Source organism: Rhinichthys klamathensis, unplaced genomic scaffold (genome assembly GCF_029890125.1).
Source record: "Rhinichthys klamathensis goyatoka isolate OS25496 unplaced genomic scaffold, OSU_Roscu_1.1 h1tg001287l_1, whole genome shotgun sequence".
NCBI lineage: Eukaryota > Metazoa > Chordata > Actinopteri > Cypriniformes > Leuciscidae > Rhinichthys > Rhinichthys klamathensis.
This window is the reverse complement of record NW_026607415.1, coordinates 20,530-43,632: the sequence shown is the minus strand read 5'-3', so window position 1 is coordinate 43,632 and position 23,103 is coordinate 20,530. Positions and strand designations below refer to the sequence as shown.

Below are 23,103 nucleotides of genomic sequence, written 5' to 3'. Positions count from 1 at the left end.
ATGAAGAAGGATTCTGTCGAGCTCGAAACTATATGATCGTCAGCTCTAATCTGATCAATACGACTATAAGGCATGAAGATATTATAAACATTAACATCATGATTTTCTGTAAAGCTGCTTTGAAACTGTGTATGATGTGAAAAGCGCTATACAAATTAATGTGACTTGACTGGTATTTAGACATTCATCACACTTAAATATAAAGATTCTTTATCAGCATCCTGATAATTTCCATTGCACAAAAGCACAAAAACGGTTCACTGAAAGGTTCTTTGAGGAACCAAAAATGCTTCTTCTGTGGCATCACTGTGAAAACTCTCCTGGAAGCTTTATTAGCTTTATTAGAGTGTATGATGGTGAAGGGCTTTTTGATCTGTGTTTACTGCTCATTCACGAGTCCCTTCTCTCTCTCTCTCTCTCTCTCCTGATCTCCAGAATCCCTCGTCCTGGAGAGATCACGACGACGCCACGTCCACACACTCGGCCGGCACACCGGGACCGTCCAGCGGAGGACACGCGTCGCAGAGCGGAGACAACAGCAGCGAACAGGGTGAGGCTCACACATCAGGACACATATACTGTATAAAAAGTGTAAAAGTATCAAATATATATACATACTAATATATAATATAGGCCTGGTGTCACAGACAGGGTTTAGATTAAGCCAGGATTAGGCCTTAGTTCAATTAGGACATATAGAGACAGGACAGAGAGAGTGAGACAGGACAGAGAGTGAGACGGGACAGAGAGTGAGACAGGACAGAGAGTGAGACGGGACAGAGAGTGAGACGGGACAGTGAGAGTGAGACAGTACAGAGAGTGAGACAGGACAGAGAGTGAGACGGGACAGTGAGAGTGAGACAGTACAGAGAGTGAGACAGGACAGAGAGTGAGATGGGACAGAGAGATAGAGAGACAGAGAGTGAGACAGATCTGTTCTAAATATACCAATATAGGAGAAACTTTTCTGCCCAGATTTGAAACCTTGATTCCATCACTCTTTGAACTGAGTGACACTGAAAAAATGTCCTTCTTACTTGGAGAAGATGATAGTACAGCTGCATTAGTGGCTAAATATGTGTTAGCTATTCACAATGCCAGACACAGCTAATTCTCTAGAGTGACCCACTGTATTTATTCATTTATTAAGATAGATTATGTTTATTTATCTATCGATTTACAATGGTACATTTGACATGATATATATATATATATATATGTTTTATTTGTTTGCTTTGGCAACATTGTGTTTACACAGTCATGCTAGTGTGAGTGAGACGGGACATAGAATAAGACGGGACAGAGAGAGTGAGACAGAGAGTGAGACGGGACATAGAGTGAGACAGAGTGAGATGGGATATATAGTGAGACATAGAGTGAGAAAGAGAGTGAGACGAGAAAGAGAGTGAGACGAGACAGAGAGTTAGACGGGACATAGAGTGAGAAAGAGAGTGAGACGAGACATAGAGTGAGACGGGACATAGAGTGAGAAAGAGAGTGAGACGAGACAGAGAGTTAGACGGGACATAGAGTGAGAAAGAGAGTGAGACGAGACAGAGAGTTAGACGGGACATAGAGTGAGAAAGAGAGTGAGACGAGACAGAGAGTGAGACGAGACAGAGAGTTAGACGGGACATAGAGTGAGAAAGAGAGTGAGACGAGACATAGAGTGAGACGGGACATAGAGTGAGAAAGAGAGTGAGACGAGACAGAGAGTTAGACGGGACATAGAGTGAGAAAGAGAGTGAGACGAGACAGAGAGTGAGACGGGACATAGAGTGAGAAAGAGAGTGAGACGAGACAGAGAGTGAGACGGGACATAGAGTGAGAAAGAGAGTGAGACGAGACATAGAGTGAGACGGGACAGAGAGTGAGACGGAGAATGAGGCAGAGAGTGAGACGGGACAAAGAGTGAGAAAGAGAGTGAGACGAGACAGAGAGTTAGACGGGACATAGAGTGAGAAAGAGAGTGAGACGACAGAGAGTGAGACAGAGAGTGAGACGACAGAGAGTGAGACAGAGAGTGAGACGACAGAGAGTGAGACGGGACTCTCGGGACAGAGAGTGAGACGGGACAGTGAGAGTCTACTTAAATTAGGACATTTAAGTAGCTTTTATAAACATGCATAAGAAAATCAGTTCATTACTGGTGTGAATCTTGAGACAAAACAATGGCACTTGACTGATATGTCAGTGCAAGTTGCTTGCAGTTAAAACAGCTCAAACTAGTCAGTTTAGTTTGAGACTAGACTTAAGCCTTGCCTGTGGAACCAGGGGAATAATGTAATAAAAAAATATTATATAATATAATGTATCATCCAGGGCGCCACTAGACCCTTTTTACTGGGGCACGAGTAAAATATTACTGATAAATCAGTGTAGAAAACCACTCATACTGACCTGAGAATCAATCAGCAATCATGTAATGTGTGTGTTCTATCAGCGGTTTAGATTGCTCTCTATCGTTTGTCATTGACGATGCAGCTATTTAGTGCGTTTGTAGCTTCTGAACGACTCTATACTACAAGTAAAGACTATTTATATCCATTTATATCCAAAAAAAATGATTTAAAAAGTATCCAAATATGTGCAGACTGTTTTGATGGAGGCCTGTGTCCCAGTACTGATGTAAGACTAGAAACGTCATGCATTAAGCATCTGTTTATAATGAAGCAGGGGAGAGAGGGAAGAGAGTGTTATTGATCATTCTGAAGTTATAAGTACCAGTGAGCTGTTCTCCTCACTGCAGTTATTGACTCTCTCTCACACTGGATCCAGTAACAGCTGGTCGATACGGGCTCACACACTTACGGTACGGCACGGAACTGCCTTAAAGTGATCCAGTCAAGCTCCGGCCCAAACCAAAGACAGGAGAGAGAGACAGGACAGAGAGAGTGAGACAGGACAGAGAGAGAGACAGGACAGAGAGTGAAACGGAACAGAGAGTGAGACAGAGAGTGAGACGGGCCAGATAGAGTGAGACAGAGAGTGCGACAAAGAGTGAGACAGGCCAGAGAGAGTGAGACGGGCCAAATAGAGTGAGACAGAGAGTGCGACAAAGAGTGAGACAGGCCAGAGAGAGTGAGACGGGCCAGAGAGAGTAAGACAGAGAGAGAGACGGGACAGAGAGTGAGACGGGACATATTGAGTGAGACTAAGAGTGAAACGGAACATAGAGTGAGACAGAGTGAGACAGGCCAGAGAGTGAGACATGACAGAGAGTGAGACCGAACAAAAAGAGTGCGATGGGACAGAGAGTGAAACGGGTCAGATTGAGTGAGACAGAGAGAGAGAGTGAGGTTCTCTGGTGCAGTAATGCAGTCGTGAGTGAGAGACAGGACAGAGAGTGAGACAGGACCGAGAGAGAGAGAGAGTGAGGTTCTCTGTTGCAGTAATGCAGTCGTGAGTGAGAGACAGGACAGAGAGTGAGACAGGACAGAGAGAGAGAGAGTGTGAGGTTCTCTGGTGCAGTAATGCAGTCGTGAGTGAGAGACAGGACAGAGAGTGAGACAGGACAGAGAGAGAGAGTGAGGTTCTCTGTTGCAGTAATGCAGTCGTGAGTGAGAGACAGGACAGAGAGTGAGACAGGACAGAGAGAGAGAGAGAGAGTGAGGTTCTCTGGTGCAGTAATGCAGTCGTGAGTGAGAGACAGGACAGAGAGTGAGAGGACAGAGAGAGAGAGAGTGAGGTTCTCTGGTGCAGTAATGCAGTCGTGAGTGAGAGACAGGACAGAGAGTGAGACAGGACAGAGAGAGAGAGAGAGAGTGAGGTTCTCTGTTGCAGTAATGCAGTCGTGAGTGAGAGACAGGACAGAGAGTGAGACAGGACAGAGAGAGAGAGAGAGTGAGGTTCTCTGTTGCAGTAATGCAGTCGTGAGTGAGAGACAGGACAGAGAGTGAGACAGGACAGAGAGAGAGAGAGAGTGAGGTTCTCTGGTGCAGTAATGCAGTCGTGAGTGAGAGACAGGACAGAGAGTGAGACAGGACAGAGAGAGAGAGAGTGAGGTTCTCTGTTGCAGTAATACAGTCGTGAGTGAGAGACAGGACAGAGAGTGAGACAGGACAGAGAGAGAGAGAGAGTGAGGTTCTCTGGTGCAGTAATGCAGTCGTGAGTGAGAGACAGGACAGAGAGTGAGACAGGACAGAGAGAGAGAGAGTGAGGTTCTCTGGTGCAGTAATGCAGTCGTGAGTGAGAGACAGGACAGAGAGTGAGACAGGACAGAGAGAGAGAGAGAGTGAGGTTCTCTGGTGCAGTAATGCAGTCGTGAGTGAGAGACAGGACAGAGAGTGAGACAGGACAGAGAGAGAGAGTGAGGTTCTCTGTTGCAGTAATGCAGTCGTGAGTGAGAGACAGGACAGAGAGTGAGACAGGACAGAGAGAGAGAGAGTGAGGTTCTCTGGTGCAGTAATGCAGTTGTGAGTGAGAGACAGGACAGAGAGTGAGACAGGACAGAGAGAGAGAGAGTGAGGTTCTCTGGTGCAGTAATGCAGTCGTGAGTGAGAGACAGGACAGAGAGTGAGACAGGACAGAGAGAGAGAGAGTGAGGTTCTCTGGTGCAGTAATGCAGTCGTGAGTGAGAGACAGGACAGAGAGTGAGACGGGACAGAGAGAGAGAGACGGGACAGAGAGTGAGACGGGACAGAGAGTGAGACAGGAGAGAGGTTCTCTGGTGCAGTAATGCAGTCGTGAGTGAGAGACAGGACAGAGAGTGAGACAGGAGTGAGGTTCTCTGGTGCAGTAATGCAGTCGTGAGTGAGAGACAGGACAGAGAGTGAGACAGGACAGAGAGTGAGACAGGAGTGAGGTTCTCTGGTGCAGTAATGCAGTCGTGAGTGAGAGACAGGACAGAGAGTGAGACAGGACAGAGAGAGAGAGAGAGAGACGGGACAGAGAGAGAGAGACGGGACAGAGAGTGAGACGGGACAGAGAGTGAGACAGGAGAGAGGTTCTCTGTTGCAGTAATGCAGTCGTGAGTGAGAGACAGGACAGAGAGTGAGACAGGAAAGAGAGTGAGACGGGACAGAGAGTGAGACAGGAGTGAGGTTCTCTGGTGCACTAATGCAGTCGTGAGTGAGACGGGACAGAGAGTGAGACAGGACAGAGAGTGAGACAGGAGAGAGGTTCTCTGGTGCACTAATGCAGTCGTGAGTGAGACGGGACAGAGAGTGAGACAGGACAGAGAGTGAGACAGGACAGAGAGTGAGACAGGACAGAGAGTGAGACAGGACAGAGAGTGAGACGGGACAGAGAGTGAGACAGGACAGAGAGTGAGACAGGACAGAGAGTGAGACAGGACAGAGAGTGAGACAGGACAGAGAGTGAGACGGGACAGAGAGTGAGACAGGACAGAGAGTGAGACAGGACAGAGAGTGAGACAGGACAGAGAGTGAGACAGGAGAGAGGTTCTCTGGTGCAGTAATGCAGTCGTCCTGCAGAGCGCAGTGACCTTTCACCCCAGCCAGCAGAACAGACGCCTCATTTCTCACATTCTTGCAATTATGTTCACGCTTGAAGCGCTTGTTCACTCTCAACACCCGCAAGACAGGACAAGCGTGAGTTCCTAAAAGAAAGTTTTTAGGCTGGAAAGTCTGTGAGAGAGAGAGAGAGAGAGAGAGACACACAGTAACATTTAAAACAAATTTATTGTGAGATGTTTTATTGTGATGCATCAGTCTGATCTGTGCACCAGTCTTTTAGTAATAACAGAAACAACCAATATTTATATCTCTTAATTGCCTTGAACTCTCAGACGAGTCATTACAGCACAGGATTATTGTTAACCTAAACTAAAACTGGAACTATAAAAAAAATACATAACTTCAAAATAAACATTAACTGAAATCATATAAAATATTAAAAATGGCAAAATTTCTCTTTTTTGTTTAAGTGCTATAACTAAGACTAAAAATACTAAAATGATATAGAAGTATAAGAACTAATCAAATGACCAAAACACAACTTACTAAAACTAACTAATATATAGTAGTATATCAATAATCAATAATATGTATTTGACACTGATATATGTGTTAGACAACACTATACTATATCTCGTATCAGCGTTATACATGTCTAATCAGTCAGCGCTATGGTAAAGCATTATAGACATGGCAGTGTGGTTTTCTGTAAAGATGCTTTGAAGTTATATGTATTGTGAAAGTAATTTGGACTTGACTTAGTATCAGTTCAGTCTGTGTGAAGTCCCGGCTAGCAGTCGACAGCAGCGGCGTCTGTCCAGTGTTCATGAGTTAATGAAGCTGTCAGTTCATCATATATCTTTACATACATTAGTGTGTTCAGTGTCATCTGGTCAAACACACTCTTTCTGTTCAACATCAGTTCACCGGGCTGAAGCGGCTGGGAGATATTGCTCATATAAATATCCAAGTATATGATACAGCTTTCATTCTTCAGGTCAATCATATATTAATGGGTGGATAAATCAGTTTAAAAGAAGAAAGTGAAATCTTTGTCATTGTATAGTTAAAGTTACGGCATTCATTGCATGTCCTTGTTTTATTGGTTTATTTGAATGAATCTTTTTGCAATTAATGCTTTAAAAATTATTTTTAGAATTTGAAAGATAATAAAGATATTGTTTGATAAGTGAGATCTCTGATTGTCCTTGAAAGCCCCAAAAAAAGTAGTGCTTGAAAAGTCCTTGAAAGTCCGGGAATTTAATTGGACAGCCTCCGTACGGACCCTGCATCTGTATCATCGGTGAGCAGCACAGGTCATGATTAAACACTGCTGGTGACCATGAAGAGCAGTAACCCTCAGTGAGATGAATGAACTCTTGGGAATACCTTACATGCCTGCTCCAGTCTAGCGCTTGATTTGCACTGCGCTGGCCCTTTAACCGCTGCTGCGCTGAGTGTTTTTTGGGCTCTTGTTTTAGCATGCTGTGCCTGAGGGGGTCAGCCAAGAAGTCACCCTTAAGAGGTGATAATCCCATCACACTAGTTTTCCCCGGATGGCATGAGCGGTTCTGCTCTCAGGAGAGTCTTAGCCTTGTTTCTGTGCTGGTTAGGGGTTACTGAGGCCGGCGCTGTCGAAAGCAGGGGGTCGTGACCCAAAAGAGAGTCTCAGGTCTGTTCTGATGGGACAGCAGGAACAAAACAATGATAGGCGAACATTAGAATACATCATTTTTGTTAATTCTCATTGTGGAGAAGCACTCCTGTGGGACACTGCCAGCTAGACTGCTGATTTTGTCAGTCAAGTCAAGTCACCTTTATTTATATAGCGCTTTTTACAATACAGATTGTTTCAAAGCAGCTTTACAGAGATAAATAATGCAACAAAGTTTGTTTCCAGAAGAAAATAGTGTCACAGTCCAGCTTAAGTAAGTTCAGTGATGTTTCATTTTTGTTGTAAAAAAGTTTATTTATATAGAAACCCGTGATGTCATCATCCAGCTCAGTTCAGTTCTCATATAATGCTGTCAATGCAGATCAATAATATTGTTGAATATTAAATTAAATATCCCCAACTAAGCAAGCCAAAAGCCAATGGCGACAGAGGAACCGAAACTCCATCATTGGCAGAATGGAGTGAAAACCCTTGTGAGAACCCAGACCGAGTCGCTCCGTTCTCCTCTGGCCAACGAGCCAACAGTGTGTGACTATGATTCAGGCAGCATTACAGAAGTCAGATTGGATTGGAACAACAGAATATTTGGTCTATTAAAGGTGTGCTTATTTCGACGTTAAACACGTCTCCTGCAGTATCCGTCCCCGTTCGTCAGACGGGCCTTTACTCCCTAATCCCTCCCGCCTCCTCCTCCAAACACCCAGAATGCTCGGGAAGGGCTAGCGCTTGGCGGTGTGGTCTCTCAAGCGCGTCACAGCGCCGATGCCCTACAGGTATCTCTCGAATGAGTGGGCAGATGAGAAAGAGATGCTGCCTTTCCAAGCACCGCTAACGTATTTATGCAAATCTTTTTGGGCATTATTGCAGATAAGCTCATTTTATAGTCTGATTTCCGCTCCCTCGTGTGGCATAATGAGTCGTCAAGCATGGGGGAGCGTGTCGGGGAAGAGCACCAGTCCATCGGTCCGTCTGTCCGCGTGCCGAGCGCACCATCCTGGCGTTCAGTTTGAGGAGATTGGGATGGAGGGGTTTGAGACGGCGGTTAGTGCTATTAGCTCTCGTTATTGGAGGCAGCCGTCTAATAATTTCTAATTACCCTAAGGAGGTATTAGGAGTGTTAGTCAGCAAGGATAATTTCTTATTTGCACGCCTGGAGCGGTGAGCTCTCTAGAAGAACGGAGGCTAATGTGCAACAAAACAAATCAACGTGCCACGCAGGGCTGCGGGCTTCAGGGAGGAGGCCGAGATAACGCTCATTATGCATCATGATAATTCATTTAGAATGTTATCAATTTCAGAATGGAGGCTTGTACTCACGCACACATAAGCCATTAAAAAAGCATGAGGAAAAGAGGCTTCTGTTCAAACTCTGCCTCCTGGTCTGTTCAGGTAGCTCCAATTACACACTTCCCATGTTTAAGGGCTGTTGAATGTTAAATGCTGCCTCCTCTCTTCATTTCCTCTGATCTTGAAACGTATTTCAAACACGAAATAAAATGTAAGACAGGACTAAGAATTGAGTGGGTGTCTCATACCAGAGTTTGCAGCCAATTGTTGAGGACTCATAACCGACCTAGGTGATCATTCAGAGGCACGTGTTGGTGAAAGAGGATGACGACAGATATGCTTTTTCTTTGTGCACTGGTGAATTGTTCACAACAATACCAGGAGCATGCATTAAGGTACTACAGTTAATTTGACTTTCTCGCTCCTGAGACGCATGCTCCCGTGGGGTTTGTTCTCGGTTCCATTTGGTTTTAATTGTGGCAGCACAGCAATACTCATCTTTCTCCTCATGAAGTTATTCGTACCCGCTGTTTCCTTCTTTTTCTTCTTGAAAGCATCTTTCCCCGTCCCCTCAGCCTAGAATGACATAATCTCTTGAAACAATTGGAGGAAGTTTAAGGAGAGCCCGTTTAGATGTCTGAAATGAAATACCAAACAATGGCATCTCGCGATAGCAACCGTTTTTCCACATTCGACATCCTCCAGTGGAAAAGCTTTAGTGGTCATGAGGGAAAACGCAAGAGTAGACAAAGCACAAAACCAAACAAGACAAAAAAACATGTTGTGTTTAGCGGTGTTGCGGGGTCAGGCCTGCATTGTGTGTTTCTCGCTGGGCCGTGGTCCTCAGACAACAGACTGTCTGCGGGAGACATCTGCGAATCCGACCTGCCGACCCTCAGAAGCGCTCTGAAGTGAGGGAATGCTGCCTTTAGCCCTCACACGGCCCGCAGGACAAACTCCAGCGCTATTAAGAAACAGAGAGAGAGACAGAACAAGAGGGAGACAGGCAGAGCAGGCCGAAGCGCGTCAGATCGGTTTTGTTTCTTCCTCAAAGGCCTCGCGGTCTGCGTTCCTCCTCATATGCCCATGAGATCGTTTTCCTTCTTTATGAGTAAAGAGCATCTCGGTGCTGGAGAGGTTACGCTGGCCTGATGAGGAGCCACTGTTCACAGCACCTGCTGTTGGGTGGGCCGGCGTCCAAGCGCATCGTTGTGCGCTAAATGAGACACGTTCCCCCCGCTTTCCGGAGGCTAGAGCGACCTTTGGCTGGAGATCTTTGCCGTCTTGTCTCGGTTCGTCTCGTTCTCCGTCGGGCCACTTACGCCTCGCTGGGGTCGCTGGGTCAAAGCGCAGTCCGCTTCCACTGAATTCGCCTCTTTCCTCGATGCGTGCAACACGTGCATTACAGTGAAGAGAGAAGCTGTTGTTTCTCTCCCTTTCTCGCTGCCTTTGATTTTCCTGCTGGTTGAAGTCGTTGCCTCCGCTCAGGAGCTTTAGGGGAACGGCTGCATCTGCTGTTGAGGTTTTACAGGAAGAGAAAATTGAAAAATCAATAAAAAGCCAAAAAAGAGTGAGACAGAAAAAAATACACAGAGGGCGAAAAGCAAAGCAGATAACAGCTTTGAAGAAGCAGACAGACATAAGGCTGCTCGTAGATTTGAGGCGTGTTTTTGGACTAATTCAGGGGCAAAGGACGATGAATTTATTAAAAGAATGTAGTATAGACGCCACATTCGTACTCCACACCTGCGTCAGGCAGCCATTTTCCAAAATGTCTTTGTTTTATGAAGACCACTGGAGCACTCAAGCAATGTGAGACAACGACTTCTAGAAACTCCTCGGACGCCAGAGTGGCTGTAATCTGAACCTGCTGCTGGGAAACATTAGTTAGGAATGAGCATCTTCCTATATGGTTTCAACGCAGAGCTGTTGAGTCCATTGAATGATAATAAACTAGGTGAATTCAGACACTTTTTGCCGTCGAGAAGAATTCCACCTGAATTCACCCGATTCAAATGGAATAGGTTTCTGAGTTTCCCTAAAGCACAAGAGACAGTCAATAGAAAACTCATCACCGACTGATTTACATAACTCTCTCTCTCTCTCTTTCCGTTAATGCAGTTCTGCTCATTATTTTTACATTTGTGGAAGAGTGCTTGAACACAGGGAATGTCTGTGGGAAGGACAGCAGGCCGCGGTTATTGACTTGTAAAGGAGCGGGTAGAAGTGTCTGGATAAGACGCAAGCTTCTCCCGCTCTTGTAAAGCAGTATCTGATTTCTCTGCTAGTTGGGTCCCCAGAGGGGCCGCTGGGCTGATGGGAGCTCGCAGCTGCTGCAGAGAAGAACAAGTGAACACGTGAACTCTGGAGGTGTTCCCCACATGTGAGGATGCTCGTGCTGATCCGTTTGCTTACCGCATCTGAATATGGGCAGGTTTCAATTTCAATCACAATCCGAGGAGAGATCGTATGGTAAATCGTGATGGTAAAGCGCTTTGGGTGTACAGTAGTACATATGAAAGCGCTATATAAATGCCTCATTCATTCATTCATTGAGTTGCCACGTGTACCAATAGTTGGCAATACCCAGCCCTGGACAGCGGTACAGCGCCAACAGAATGCTGACTAATTTATGAGTGCAAACTGCACGTGTGCATGCGAGAGAGAGAATCAGAGGAAGTTTTCATTGACTCTGCAATGAGGTATCCGAGGCCCATGGGGGGGGGGGGGGGGGGGGCCTTCACAGTTTGAACTTCATCAGGGGTTGCGCTTAATCAATACACTATCGGAAAAAGAATTAATTACCAAAGCAGAATAAAACAGCTGCATTTTAAACGGAGGCTTTATCAATGCTTTAATCTCCTGCTTTCAGCTCAGGTGCCCTGAGGAATGGCTCTGACCGCGTGTAATGAGGAACTCAGGGACTTTACGCCCCACACAACCCTTTCTCTCTCTCTCACACACACATCGGCCTTCCTAAACTGTACCTTCATCTGTGCAGAACCCCTCCACTCCGCCACATTCCCTTCCCACCAAATTCCAGTCTTCCCAGGGATGAGGAAGGGTATTAATGTGGAAATCTCTGCTGTAGGGCCGCTGGAAAGAGGCACACATTCCTAAAGTGAAAGGGACTGAACTGTCGCCCGTCCACGGCCCGCCCCATCACCCACACCCCCGCCCCACTCTTGAGCACTCCTCCAAACTGCATTTCAAGTAGGGTTGAGAAGGGGTTATGGGTGATGAATTGGGTTTTTAGTGAGCTCATTAGGAAGCCAAACAGAGTCAGAACGCAGCGGAACAGAGTGGGGCCGCGGCGCAGCAATCAGTTCTGCTTGCTTTGTTCTGTGCCTCCAGGACATTTGTGAGCGAAAGTTCAGGGCAGACGGCTGATGAGAACAGAGCCCCTGATCTGATGGTTGACTTGTTGGTGTAGAAGCTTTAATTCGTCGGCTTCTTCGTGTCTCGTGTCCGCGGTGTGCCCTCGTAAGCCCGGCGTCTGATGCCCGGCTCTGGTAGGATAACGTGTGTAATAACTCCAAGGTGTCTGTCGAGTCTGTGTTTGTCTGAAGGGCAATTGAGGGTGGAGAATCTCCATAAATAAAGGTTTTGTGTGCTGATGTGTAGAATCGGACCCTGTGCCTTCAGAGCAGGACTTTGATGAGCAAGCCGGAGCGCGTTAAGGGTTTTCAGTTAGTTAAAACTCACTTTAGCTGGACAACAACTTTATTCTAGAGCTGCTGTAAAGCCTAAACAATCTCTGTTAATGTAATCTCCTATTATCTCTGTAAAGTTGCTGTGAAACAATCTATATTGTTAAAAGCACTGTATAAAGGAAGGTGACTTGACTTGACTTGACTTGATTCCCTCTCTGGAGATTAAGTCTATTCCAGCACAGCTTTGTCTTTCTCTCTGCTCGTGTTCACGGGCCATAGAAATCCTGTTTTGGTGAAAATTGATGTAATTTGCTGTAGTAATTATCTTAGTAATTAACTCTCTAATGACTGCGGTGTGAAAGTGCTGTGGCTCTCATGTGCGCAGTCATTATTTGCTCTCCATTGTAATACAAGCTTCAAAGTGTGATGATACTGACTGGAGAGAGGGAGAATAGACTTGGATGCACCTCAATAACCTCTGGGGCCAATTATTGTAATTTGATTTGGACGACAAGCTGCTGGAAGAGCGTGGGGTCGGTGGGCCGTGCAGCGTGTGTATAGGGGTGTGTGAATCTCTAGACTTTCAGTCCCTTCACAACAAACCTGCTTTCTTTCCTCCCTCAAAAGGAAGATCTCATTGTTTCTGGACTGCAGATGCTCCCTCACACACTCGCCAATATGAACCCTGCTCGCAGCGACAGTAAACGCACCGGTCTTTCCGCCCTGCATCCGTACATGTTTCGGCATTAGTGTTGAATCAGTTGTCCTCACAGCGTAGGTTCACGTGCAGCTTCCTTTAAACCGTCTCTCGGGATGTTGTTTCCCTGTGATTGTCTTTCACACGGGCCAGAAGCTCAGAGATGCAGGAAACACTTAATGTCTCATAAACTCATCAGAGTGATTAGCAGACTAATGAAGAGACGAGACGAGGGGCGGCGGGAGCGCAGCGCTGCGATCAGGGGCGGCCCCTCCAAGGCCCTGTTTATGATGTAATGAGATAATTGGCGTTACAGGTAGCAGGTTAATTACACATGTAATTACTCAAGCGCTTCAAACCGGCTCTTCTGAAACACTATTGGCATCTGATTATCAACCTTTTATTTCAGCTGCTTTTATTTTCTCCTGTTGTTCGCGAGGTCGGTTTGTTCATGCTGAAAGTTTTTCAAACTTTTTTTCCCATGATGCCTCTCGTTCCACGCATGTTACCTCATTTTATTATTCGGTAACACTTTATTTTGATGGTCCCTTTTGAACATTCTGTTGACTGTAAGGTACTTTGCAATTACATGTCAACTAACTCTCATTAGAGTATTAGTAGAGTATTGGTAGAGTATTAGTAAAGTATTGGTAGAGTATTAGTAGAGTATTGGTAGAGTATTAGTAGAGTATTGGTAGTGTATTAGTAGAGTATTGGTAGAGTATTAGTAGAGTATTGGTAGAGTATTAGTAGAGTATTAGTAGAGTATTGGTAGAGTATTAGTAGAGTATTGGTAGAGTATTAGTAGATTATTGGTAGAGTATTAGTAGAGTATTAGTAGAGTATTGGTAGAGTATTAGTAGAGTATTGGTAGAGTATTAGTAGATTATTGGTAGAGTATTAGTAGAGTATTGGTAGAGTATTAGTAGAGTATTGGTAGAATATTAGTAGAGTATTGGTAGAGTATTAGTAGAGTATTGGTAGAGTATTGGTAGAGTATTGGTAGAGTATTAGTAGATTATGGTAGAGTATTAGTAGAGTATTGGTAGAATATTAGTAGAGTATTGGTAGAGTATTAGTAGATTATGGTAGAGTATTAGTAGAGTATTGGTAGAATATTAGTAGAGTATTGATAGAGCATTAGTAGAGTATTAGTAGAGTATTGGTAGAGTATTAGTAGAGTATTAGTAGAGTAGAGTATTAGTAGACTGTCTGCTTAATATCTGCTAACTCTTTATTGTGATGCTCCTCAAACAGACATTCTACTGACTATAAGTAATACTCTACTAATACTCTACTAATTCTCTACTAATACTCTACTAACACTTTAATGAGAGCTTGTAGACATGAAGGTGCAGTTATAGTCAACAGAATGTGTTAAAGGGACCATCAAAATAAAGTGAAACCTAATTTTCTCAGCATAGGATTTGGAGATTCTGAAATCTGTGGCACTCCTGGGATGACACCGACATGATTGTGTGTGTGTGTGTGTGTGTGTGTGTGTGTGTGTTATTAAGCTGCTTCCTCATACAGACGTCTAATTAAAGCGGTTTATTCCACTTCATTTACAAGCAAAAGAGAAGCTTTAGTTCTTCAGTGCAAACAACCGCACATTACATGAGCAGGAAAACAACACGGCGAGAATGACTGTGAGAGCGCAGCTGTCCGGGACGAGAGTGTTTGTGCAGATGTGTGTGTGTGTGTTTGTGTAGGTTATTCAGCACTAAATGAACTCCAGCATGTGTATGATGTGTTTTTTTAGTCTATTATACTAGCCTATTAGTTCTGCTTCTAGTCTGCTACTAGTCTCAAACAAGTGTGAGTCATTAACACTAGTAAACACTGAGCCACTGACTGCTCTTCCGGCTGAGAGGACGGGTGAAAGCGAGCAGGCGCATTAGGCGCAGGGTTCAGGGCTGCCGCTCTCCGCTCTGACCTGTGTGTTTGTGGGTGAGTGCAGCGGTGTGGATCACTGCTCTCCAACACGAGCTCGGAGAAGAGCAGGACCGGGCCTGTGGACGCGTCTCAGTAATTAGAGTCTTTAAGCCGGACTCTGACGGCACTGCCTCCACCTTCATGCCCCATTAGCCCGAAACAAACCAGTGACTGCACCTCTCCTCAAGACAAAGCTTCAGCCTACTTCATTTGGCCTTTTAGTCTCTTCCGGTTGCAGTTGTTACAATTACATGTTTTATAATCACACGGCTTCTGATGGTCGGCACAGCTTCTGTCTACTCCTGAACTCTCGACAGTAACGCTGTTCTGCTTCAGTGTCTACACTGCCTCTAATTGTTGCATTAAACAGCTATTTCTACCCGTTTTTATCCATGGATATTTGTTTCGGTGGTATAAGTTTATGTAAATATGTTTATTCAGCGATTATTACATAATGTTTTTGACTTAAATAAAAGCAGTTTATTTAAAGGTGTAATTCAATTATTTTTTTACTGTAATTAAACCAGATGTGCTGTGTAAATTTCTGTTGTGATAACGCATATAACAGACTTGAGGTGACGTTATAGAGAATATAGTCACAGCTACAGGGTGCTTGACCTCTAAACTGCTCAGAGTGACTGATATAGACATTGGGCTTCTTTGAAGCAAACGTGTCTATTGTGGAAGAAACAATACAAGTTGCTTTCATCAAATAGTTACCGTATTATAAAAGACGCATATATTCATGAAATGTTAACTGATGATTTAACATCACTAGACACTGGATTGACCAATCAGAAGGCAGGAACACTGGCTAATATTACAGCTGTTTTTTTTTTTTTACAGTTGTCTATGTTATACGGGTCAGTGAGGCCTAGTTTAATGTGGATAAACACTGTCTCTTTCTACAGACTCAAATGCACATGCACACAGTGGACATGTTTGAGCCAGATAGAGGCAGAGATGGGGCGAGTGAGCGAGAGAGAGAGAGGGGGCATGTTTTCCCCTTCTCCAAGGGTACTGCTTTTCCAAAAGTGCCTGGGGCGAGACTGCAGCACCTCGTCTCCCGGAGGCCTTTGGGCGTCTCCTAATAGCCACCCCCCCCCTCATCTGCCCCCGTCTCAGAGGTGCATGATGGGATACTTCCCCTTCCCCCACTCCTCTTCTCCTCGTGTCGTCCTCATGTTTTGTGCTGGAGTTCACATCCGCACAGGTTCAAATGGCAGAGTTGCCAGGGAACAGTCAGAGGCCATTAGCGTTTGGGACGATTCGCCCTGCGGCGCTGCAGCGCTAACCAGTGCGCGGCGGGCCATGTAGATTAGCAGCTTCACGTGTAATGAGCAAGTTTACCCTTTCTTTTCTTTTCTTTTCTTTTGTTTTCTTTCTTTTCTTTTCCTTTCTTTTTTTTCTTATCTTTTCTTTTCTTTTCTCTGTGTCAGTCTCTGTTTCACTGCACTAATCCCGTCGAATCATTTATTTGATTATTTCCACTTCTTTGACTCACTGTCATGTGTGTGCATATTTTCACTAGGGATAGAGTTATCGTTTTTTGGGCTGATTTGTGTGTAGATTATTGGTATCAGCTAAAAACAGAAGCCAACACAACCCGTTATCCCCTCTCAGAGGATAAAGTAAATGTTGTGTAAAATGAGCCTTTTAGCAATTTTGTGTACATTTCATTCTCTGTCATTAAATTGCATTATGTATTTGATTTACTGTGATCTAGATCTGTTGAAAACACACTGATCTCCAGACGTTTAATTTGTGTACATATAGATTTGGTTATCAGCGAGTGTGTGTGTGTGTGTCTGGTTTCAGGGGCCGTAGGGTAATGAAGCGAGTCGTGGGTCTGTAAATACACGCGGGTCGCTCTGGCCAGCGAGCGCTAGGCTATCGTGTTGCAGTGAAAATGGAAACGTCAATAAAATTAATCTGGCCACCTCTTGGCCTGGACTGCTCGCTGTGGTCCACTCATAACACACCACAACTAGGCAAGCTTACACTCCTCCTCCAGATGTCATTAGAGCAGATGAATAAACTGTGTTTGTCATTGCTTCTCTGAACACGTGTGTGTTGCGAACCCCTACACCTGTGAGGTCACTTCTGCATCGGCCAGAGAAACAGCACTACAGAGAATAAAGTAATAGATTAAAACAGAGAGGGAAAGGCTTTCAACTGTCCTTGTTTTCTTCATGTATTTTGCATTTCATTACGCCACCCATCGGATCTGTTCTCTTTGCTCCTTTTTAAAGTGATTATCTGAAATATTAATGCGTGATTATTGCTTATATAGGTGCGTGTGATTGATGTCTCCCCAAAAACAGAGCGACGTGCAAGTGTAAATTTGTAGAATATCGCGGCGTAGTGCAGGAGTTTTTCAGATACATAATTTAGATGCCCTGAAGGAAGGCTTTCAAGGCATTTTCGCCCAAGGCCAAGAAAAAATAACTGACTTTTTAAAGTAAATCATTTTTGCTAATGCACAATTAATGGCTGAGGAGAAAGAAAGTAGGTTATGCAGAGACCCGACCTGCCCTCACACATGGGCATCAGCGAAGGCGTGTCAGACGGGCTCGGGATATGCAAATGAGGAGCAGGAAGGGGAGGGGCCGCGGGATTGTGCACGTGTGTATATCGCGTTGTAGCTTTTGCATACATTTTTTTTGATGTTGCTGTTCTTCTTGCTTTGACGTGAGGGCGTCTCTGTATTTTAGGGTTTGTGTACGTTTGTATAATGTCACTGTGTGAAAGATTGTGTCCCAGTTTTCTAAAAAGCTCTCCCTTCCGTCCAGGAGATGGTTTAGACAACAGCGTGGCCTCACCCGGCACGGGCGACGATGACGATCCAGACAAGGACAAAAAGCGACAGAAAAAACGAGGCATCTTCCCTAAGGTCGCCACCAACATCATGCGGGCATGGCTCTTCCAGCATCTCACAGTAAGTCTCAGTCTTTCCATGAGCTTTCTGTATCTATGATTGGGGAAACAGTGCTGAGATCGCACACTTGTACTCTTAATTAAAACTCTTACAAATCAGAATCAATGCACAGCTATCAACATTCATACAACAGTTAGATCCGGCCGCTGCTGAAACGCTTGCGTTGTGTTACTTGGCGACATGCAACGGTTGATCCTGATTTGACTCCATTTGGAGCAGTTTTCATGTGAAGAGCAGAACTAAACAAATTATTTAGCCATTTTGTGAGTGTAATGGCATTTGATGTTAAAGTCCCCTGTAGTCAATCATTTTATCCAGGAAGATAAAATCTTTGATCACCAAAATGACATATTAAAGGGTTTTTTCCTTGAAGAAAAAGTCTTCATGCCTTAAAATATCTTGACTGTAACTCGACACCCTCGCCTCATTTAGTATCAGCGGTTCTATGAATATGCAGATGAGCCCCGCCTCCACTCACTCCCTCAGCTCAGAGATCCACTGGTTGATGATCACACGTTGATCTGATTGGTTACAAGGTCGTTTGTGACGTCAGAAACACCAGCGATTTCAAACCGTGTTTTTGAGACTGTCTTTGGTTCACTGCAGTTTTAAGCAGAAAATACTCAGCAATGCTGTCGACTTATGAACTTACACATGGTGTGTCTTAAAGCGTATTAAAAACACCACATACACACATAAACAACTTTAAAAGCTGGATTTACACCACAGGGGGACTTTAAGTTCAGTATCAGAATCTCCTCATGTATAGTGTATAAGTGTAGTGCTGACCACTGTAGTTTTAATCAGTTCCTCCTGACGAACGCTTTTAGGGTTCAGTGACTGTGTAGGTCTAGTTGTTGTGGCACGAGGAGAGAGCGCTGTGTGTGTGTGTGTGTGTTTAGAGAGGTGGCATGCGGGGTCGTGTTCCCTCGGCCTCTCTGATGTCACGACATCATCCGCGGCTCAGGATATATCGATCGGGACGGGACGGGTCGGGTTTCTGAGGGATGGGCATGTGAACTGAGAACGGCCATGTGTGTGTGTAGGACTGTGTGTGTGAGGGAGTCTGGCTTCGGACCCGCTGATCTAACCCAAGCCAGAATAATGACGGCTAATTAAAAGGGCTAAAGCCATTAGAAACATTAGAGGGATAATCAGAGGCGCTGAACTCTGCCATGCGCTTATAACTCTCGTAATCATCAGAACAACAATCTGATGGACAAAGACACTTCACTTTTCTCTGCATTATTCTTGCGCTCTTTTCATTTGTCGTCCCTTTCGCACTCTCAGACCCGCTTGTGTGTGAAGCAGTGAAGAGAGAGCCACCTACCTCGCCGCTTTCACCCACAGACGCCTCTCGCTTCTTTCACTCGGCTCCATATCACGCAGGAATTTCACACTGTTTTCAGAGATCATTAGGCGTCTTTACTGGCAGCTCAGAGATCCCATTCACAAGAGACGCACTCCCGTTTCCTTTAGAATTGTTTTAAAACGCCCTGAAAACCTAAGGAGAAGTTTCCACTAATGGAAATACAGGAGTTTCCATCGTCCTTTTAGATGTTTCTCTCATTTCAGAGTCTTTTATGTGTGCGAGTAATAATTCATCCTTTCTATTTTTTTTTTTTTCGGGCCAAAAAGGCTTAATTGAATTATCCCAAAGTACCAACCGCTGTCCTTTACACCGCACGGCCGTGCCACACACTAACACATCAGGCCTTTTATTTTAATTTGTTAAGCAAATGTATTTTCCAGTTCAGGATGCATTTGTGTGCGGGTGAATTCATGGGGACGCTGGCCCTGAATGGCCCGTAGCGGCAGCTCTCCATTCAACCATTCATTCAAGGGTGCAAAAGAAAAGCAGCGAGGTTGTATTTCTCAACCGCGGGGCCAAAGCGGAGCTGCTCCTCCACGAGCGGTGGGGGTCCCTTTACATATGTTCTCAACATTGAGCCATTGTCAGTCATTCTGAGGGGCTCAAAAGGACGTAACCCCTTCCCTCCCCCCGTCTCCATCCCCCGAGCCCACAAAACAAGGCGCCAGCTAACAGTTACAATTGTGGGCTAAAATCGATGGCCTCCCTCTCTGACGCTGGTAGCCCACCCTTACATGGGGGAAGCCTCTCTGAGCCAGCGGGTCATCTGTGGCCAACAGCCAAATCCCAGAGGATCAACCCACGAGAGATGCATGCAGTGACTGAAGTGGAGCGTTTGGGTCAGAACGCACTGCCGCTGAAGCCCGAGAGATGTGCTCTTGCTCCTGGAGCTCGCTGGATCTCTTCCAGTGCCATTAGCGGGTAGGAAATCCCAGATGGCTGCTGTAAGCTTTCCCATACGGCACAGAGCTCATGTTATCGGAAAGATAAACTCCTCTGTGGGGCGTATTGCTCTATTAGACTTCATATTTAATGAAGGAGAGAGAAGAGCGTTCCACTAGGCTCACAGTAGGGCAGTAGTGATCGCGCCAGGGTCACCCAACAGTTTAATGGAGACAAACTTTGAATCCTCTCAATTAGTGCGTTGGCGCCCTCAGTGTGTCTCCCGCTAAGAGGAGGGTCAGCCGGCAATGAAAACAGGAAGCACTCGGACACAAAGATATCACTCCGGGCCTGCGCTGTCCTTTCACTTCGGTAAGCCCACAGAAAGCAGTGAAAATAAATAGGCTCGTTTGGACATGAGGCTCAACCAATGGCATGAGGATTTGGCGAAAAGTGAATATTTATTGGACAATAATTTTGATTGGGTCGTGAAAAGTTAGTTGTGATGTTATTGGCTTAGTTTATTTTGGTAACACTTTACAATAAGGTTCATTAGTTAACGTTAGATAATGTATTAACTAACCATGAGCAATACAGTATTGATTAATCTTTGTTAATGTTAGTTAATAAAAATTCAGCTGTTCATTGTGTGTTCATGTTAGTTCACAGTGCATTCACTAATGTTAACGAATACAACCTTTGATTTTAATAACGCATTAGTAGATGATGAAATTAATATTAACTAAGATTAATAAATGCTGTGGAAGTATTGTTCATTCTTAGTTCATGTGAATGACTCACCTTATTGTAAAGGAAACAGGCTTTACACATCAACTAAAAAAAGTCAATTCAATGGCGGAGAAAGTTAGTATATGTTGCAGAAAAAAGTATGTAAAGTTTTCTTCAGAATAACATGCACTTATTAAATGTAAGTGCATTTAGTAAAGATGGTTGATTTTGATTTCATGTTGACACTGGCAGCTGATCATTTCTCGTCGTTTGCTTTTGATTCACAAGTTACAAACCTCATCAAATGACTGTGTAAACAAATAAACAGGATCAGCCAGGGATCAGGAGTCACACAGGCAAGCAAACACACTCGTTCCCGAGGCTTGGCTCGTATTAAACATTCGGGCTGATCAGTTCTGACTGTTTGCATGTCTGATTCACATCACTGTTCACTTCCACTGCAGCACATCTGACAATTGTTTTAAACAATGGACAACCACAAATAAACACAAAATGTACACTTAGAAAAAAAAAACTTCAGACAACCCCCCCCCCCCCCCTCTCTCTCTCTCTCTCTCTCTCTCTCTCTCTCTCTCTCTCTCTCTCTCTCTCTCTCTCTCTCTCTCTCTCTCTCTCTCTCTCTCTCTCTCTTTCTCACACTCTCTCTCTCTCACACACACACACACACACACACATGAAATGTGGTCGGTAGGTTCTCTTCACCCCTGCCGTAAGAGTTTTCTCAGGAAAGGTTTCCTCCCTCACTGTTTGCTGTGATGCAGGGCATTCTTAAAGCAGCAGTTTCATTTAAGGCCCAGCGAGGTTGTTTAGTGACGCTCCGGGGGGTTGCAAAGGGCCAACACTAATCTATCATGGGCGTGTTTGCCATCCATCACCAGTGCAGCCTATATAACAGTTCAGTTCTCTCTGTGTGTGTGTGTGTGTGTGTGTGTGTGTGTGTGTGTGTGTGTGTGTGTGTGTGTGTGTGTGTGTGTGTGTGTGTGTGTGTGTGTGTGTGTGTGTGAGTGTGTGAAGCCTGAAGACCAGAAACATACTTACACTGATGTGTGCTTTTGCACCCCTTGTGGCAATGCTGAGAATGAAAACAGTTTTGGTAAAGCAGTGTTTTGGACAGTGACCCCACGGTGGGGACACTCTCTCTCTGCTGTCTGCCCATTTGCTCTGTTGATTCAGACCTGTTGTAAATCTAGGAAATCAAGTTTGTCACTGCAAACTGCAGTCAGCTGACCAGATGTCCATATCCAGTGACTCTTTCATTCTTGCAGGTTATGGAATTATGTTTAACCCACATCAACCTTCATCTGTGTGTGTGTGTGTGTGTGTTTTCAGTGTTTGACAGATCTTGGACAATATTGTGCCTGAGAAGTTTGCGTCAACTAGCATTTGGCATCAATATTAGCTTCACATCTTAAATACACATTTTGTTTTCAGATCACCGCATCCTTGTTTAAACTGTTGCAGCTGCATTATTCTTTAATAAGTCTCCGTGCATTAACATGTGTAACCTGAAGGCAGTTGTTAGTGTGTTCCTCTTTCTTGATCTTGTCTTTGAGCGTCATGCTGTATGTTGTGTAAGACTGAACTTATCGCATGTTTTATCATGGATTTATGCTTTTTGGAGATGGATGAGTCTCTGAAATCTTTGTCGGTTGAGGGATGACCTTGCAGACACTTGGAATGCTCCAACATACCCAGACTGAGTCGGTATTAATAAAGACAGCTTGGACAGGCTGGAACACGCTGTTCCATGCATGTGTGTGTGTGTGTGTGTGTGGAGGGGAATGCTTTTGCTCTGACCTGAAGATACACATAAACAGTGAGGAGAACAAGATCTCTAGTTTAGTAACTTTAGATCCAACTGACCTCCACACAGTGTCTGCCCAGAACACCAGGCTGGCTAACGGCACAGGGAACGGCAAATCCTCAAACTTCCAGCACTTGTTGGTTTTGTGTTTTCCCCCCTAATGGACTTTGTGATAGACTGACTTCAGTATTACATTCAGTAAGGTCAGAAACGGAAACATATTCACGAGCGAAGGTGCCAGTGCCTGCCCAGAAGATTGCAAGAATGTGATCCCGATTGGTTATTAGTTAGTAGCTGACATAAAACGTGAGGAAGTTTCACAATTTATACTGTTGACCCAAAAGATGAAACTGGTCATAGATGTGATTAGAAGGCATAGGGAACTCTAATGCCTTTTATAGCAACCCCTGTGGTAAAGCTATAACTAATAAACTGTGAAATCAATGTGTGCACTCGTATACTTGCTTACAGTGAGTCTCAGGCTGAAAAGAGGGAGGAACTAGGGGTGTGGTCGAAGAAACAACTCAGACATAGAAGCTGAAAACTAAGAGAGGATGGCCGTGTGTGTGTGCGTGTGTTTGGAGCAAAAATCAAAACCAGACTGTGTTTCTCTGTTTAGTTTGTCAGGGGACTGGCGCTCCTCTGAATCCCACAGCTCTATTTCTGCTCTGTGATCTTCCCGCCCTTTCTCTG

General features: G+C 44.8%; 1 protein-coding gene across 1 annotated transcript in view; it reads left to right on the top strand.

The window, feature by feature from the left end:
• Positions 1 to 435: 435 nt before the first annotated feature.
• LOC130079708 (homeobox protein Meis2-like) overlaps positions 436 to 23,103 on the top strand; it is a gene marked incomplete at its 5' end in the record, with an annotated part of 34,975 nt that continues 12,307 nt past the window's right edge. The window contains 2 exons of the mRNA XM_056245068.1: positions 436 to 550; positions 17,457 to 17,602. Coding sequence (XP_056101043.1) covers positions 436 to 550; positions 17,457 to 17,602 — 261 coding nt within the window. The remainder of the gene's footprint in view (positions 551 to 17,456; positions 17,603 to 23,103) is intronic.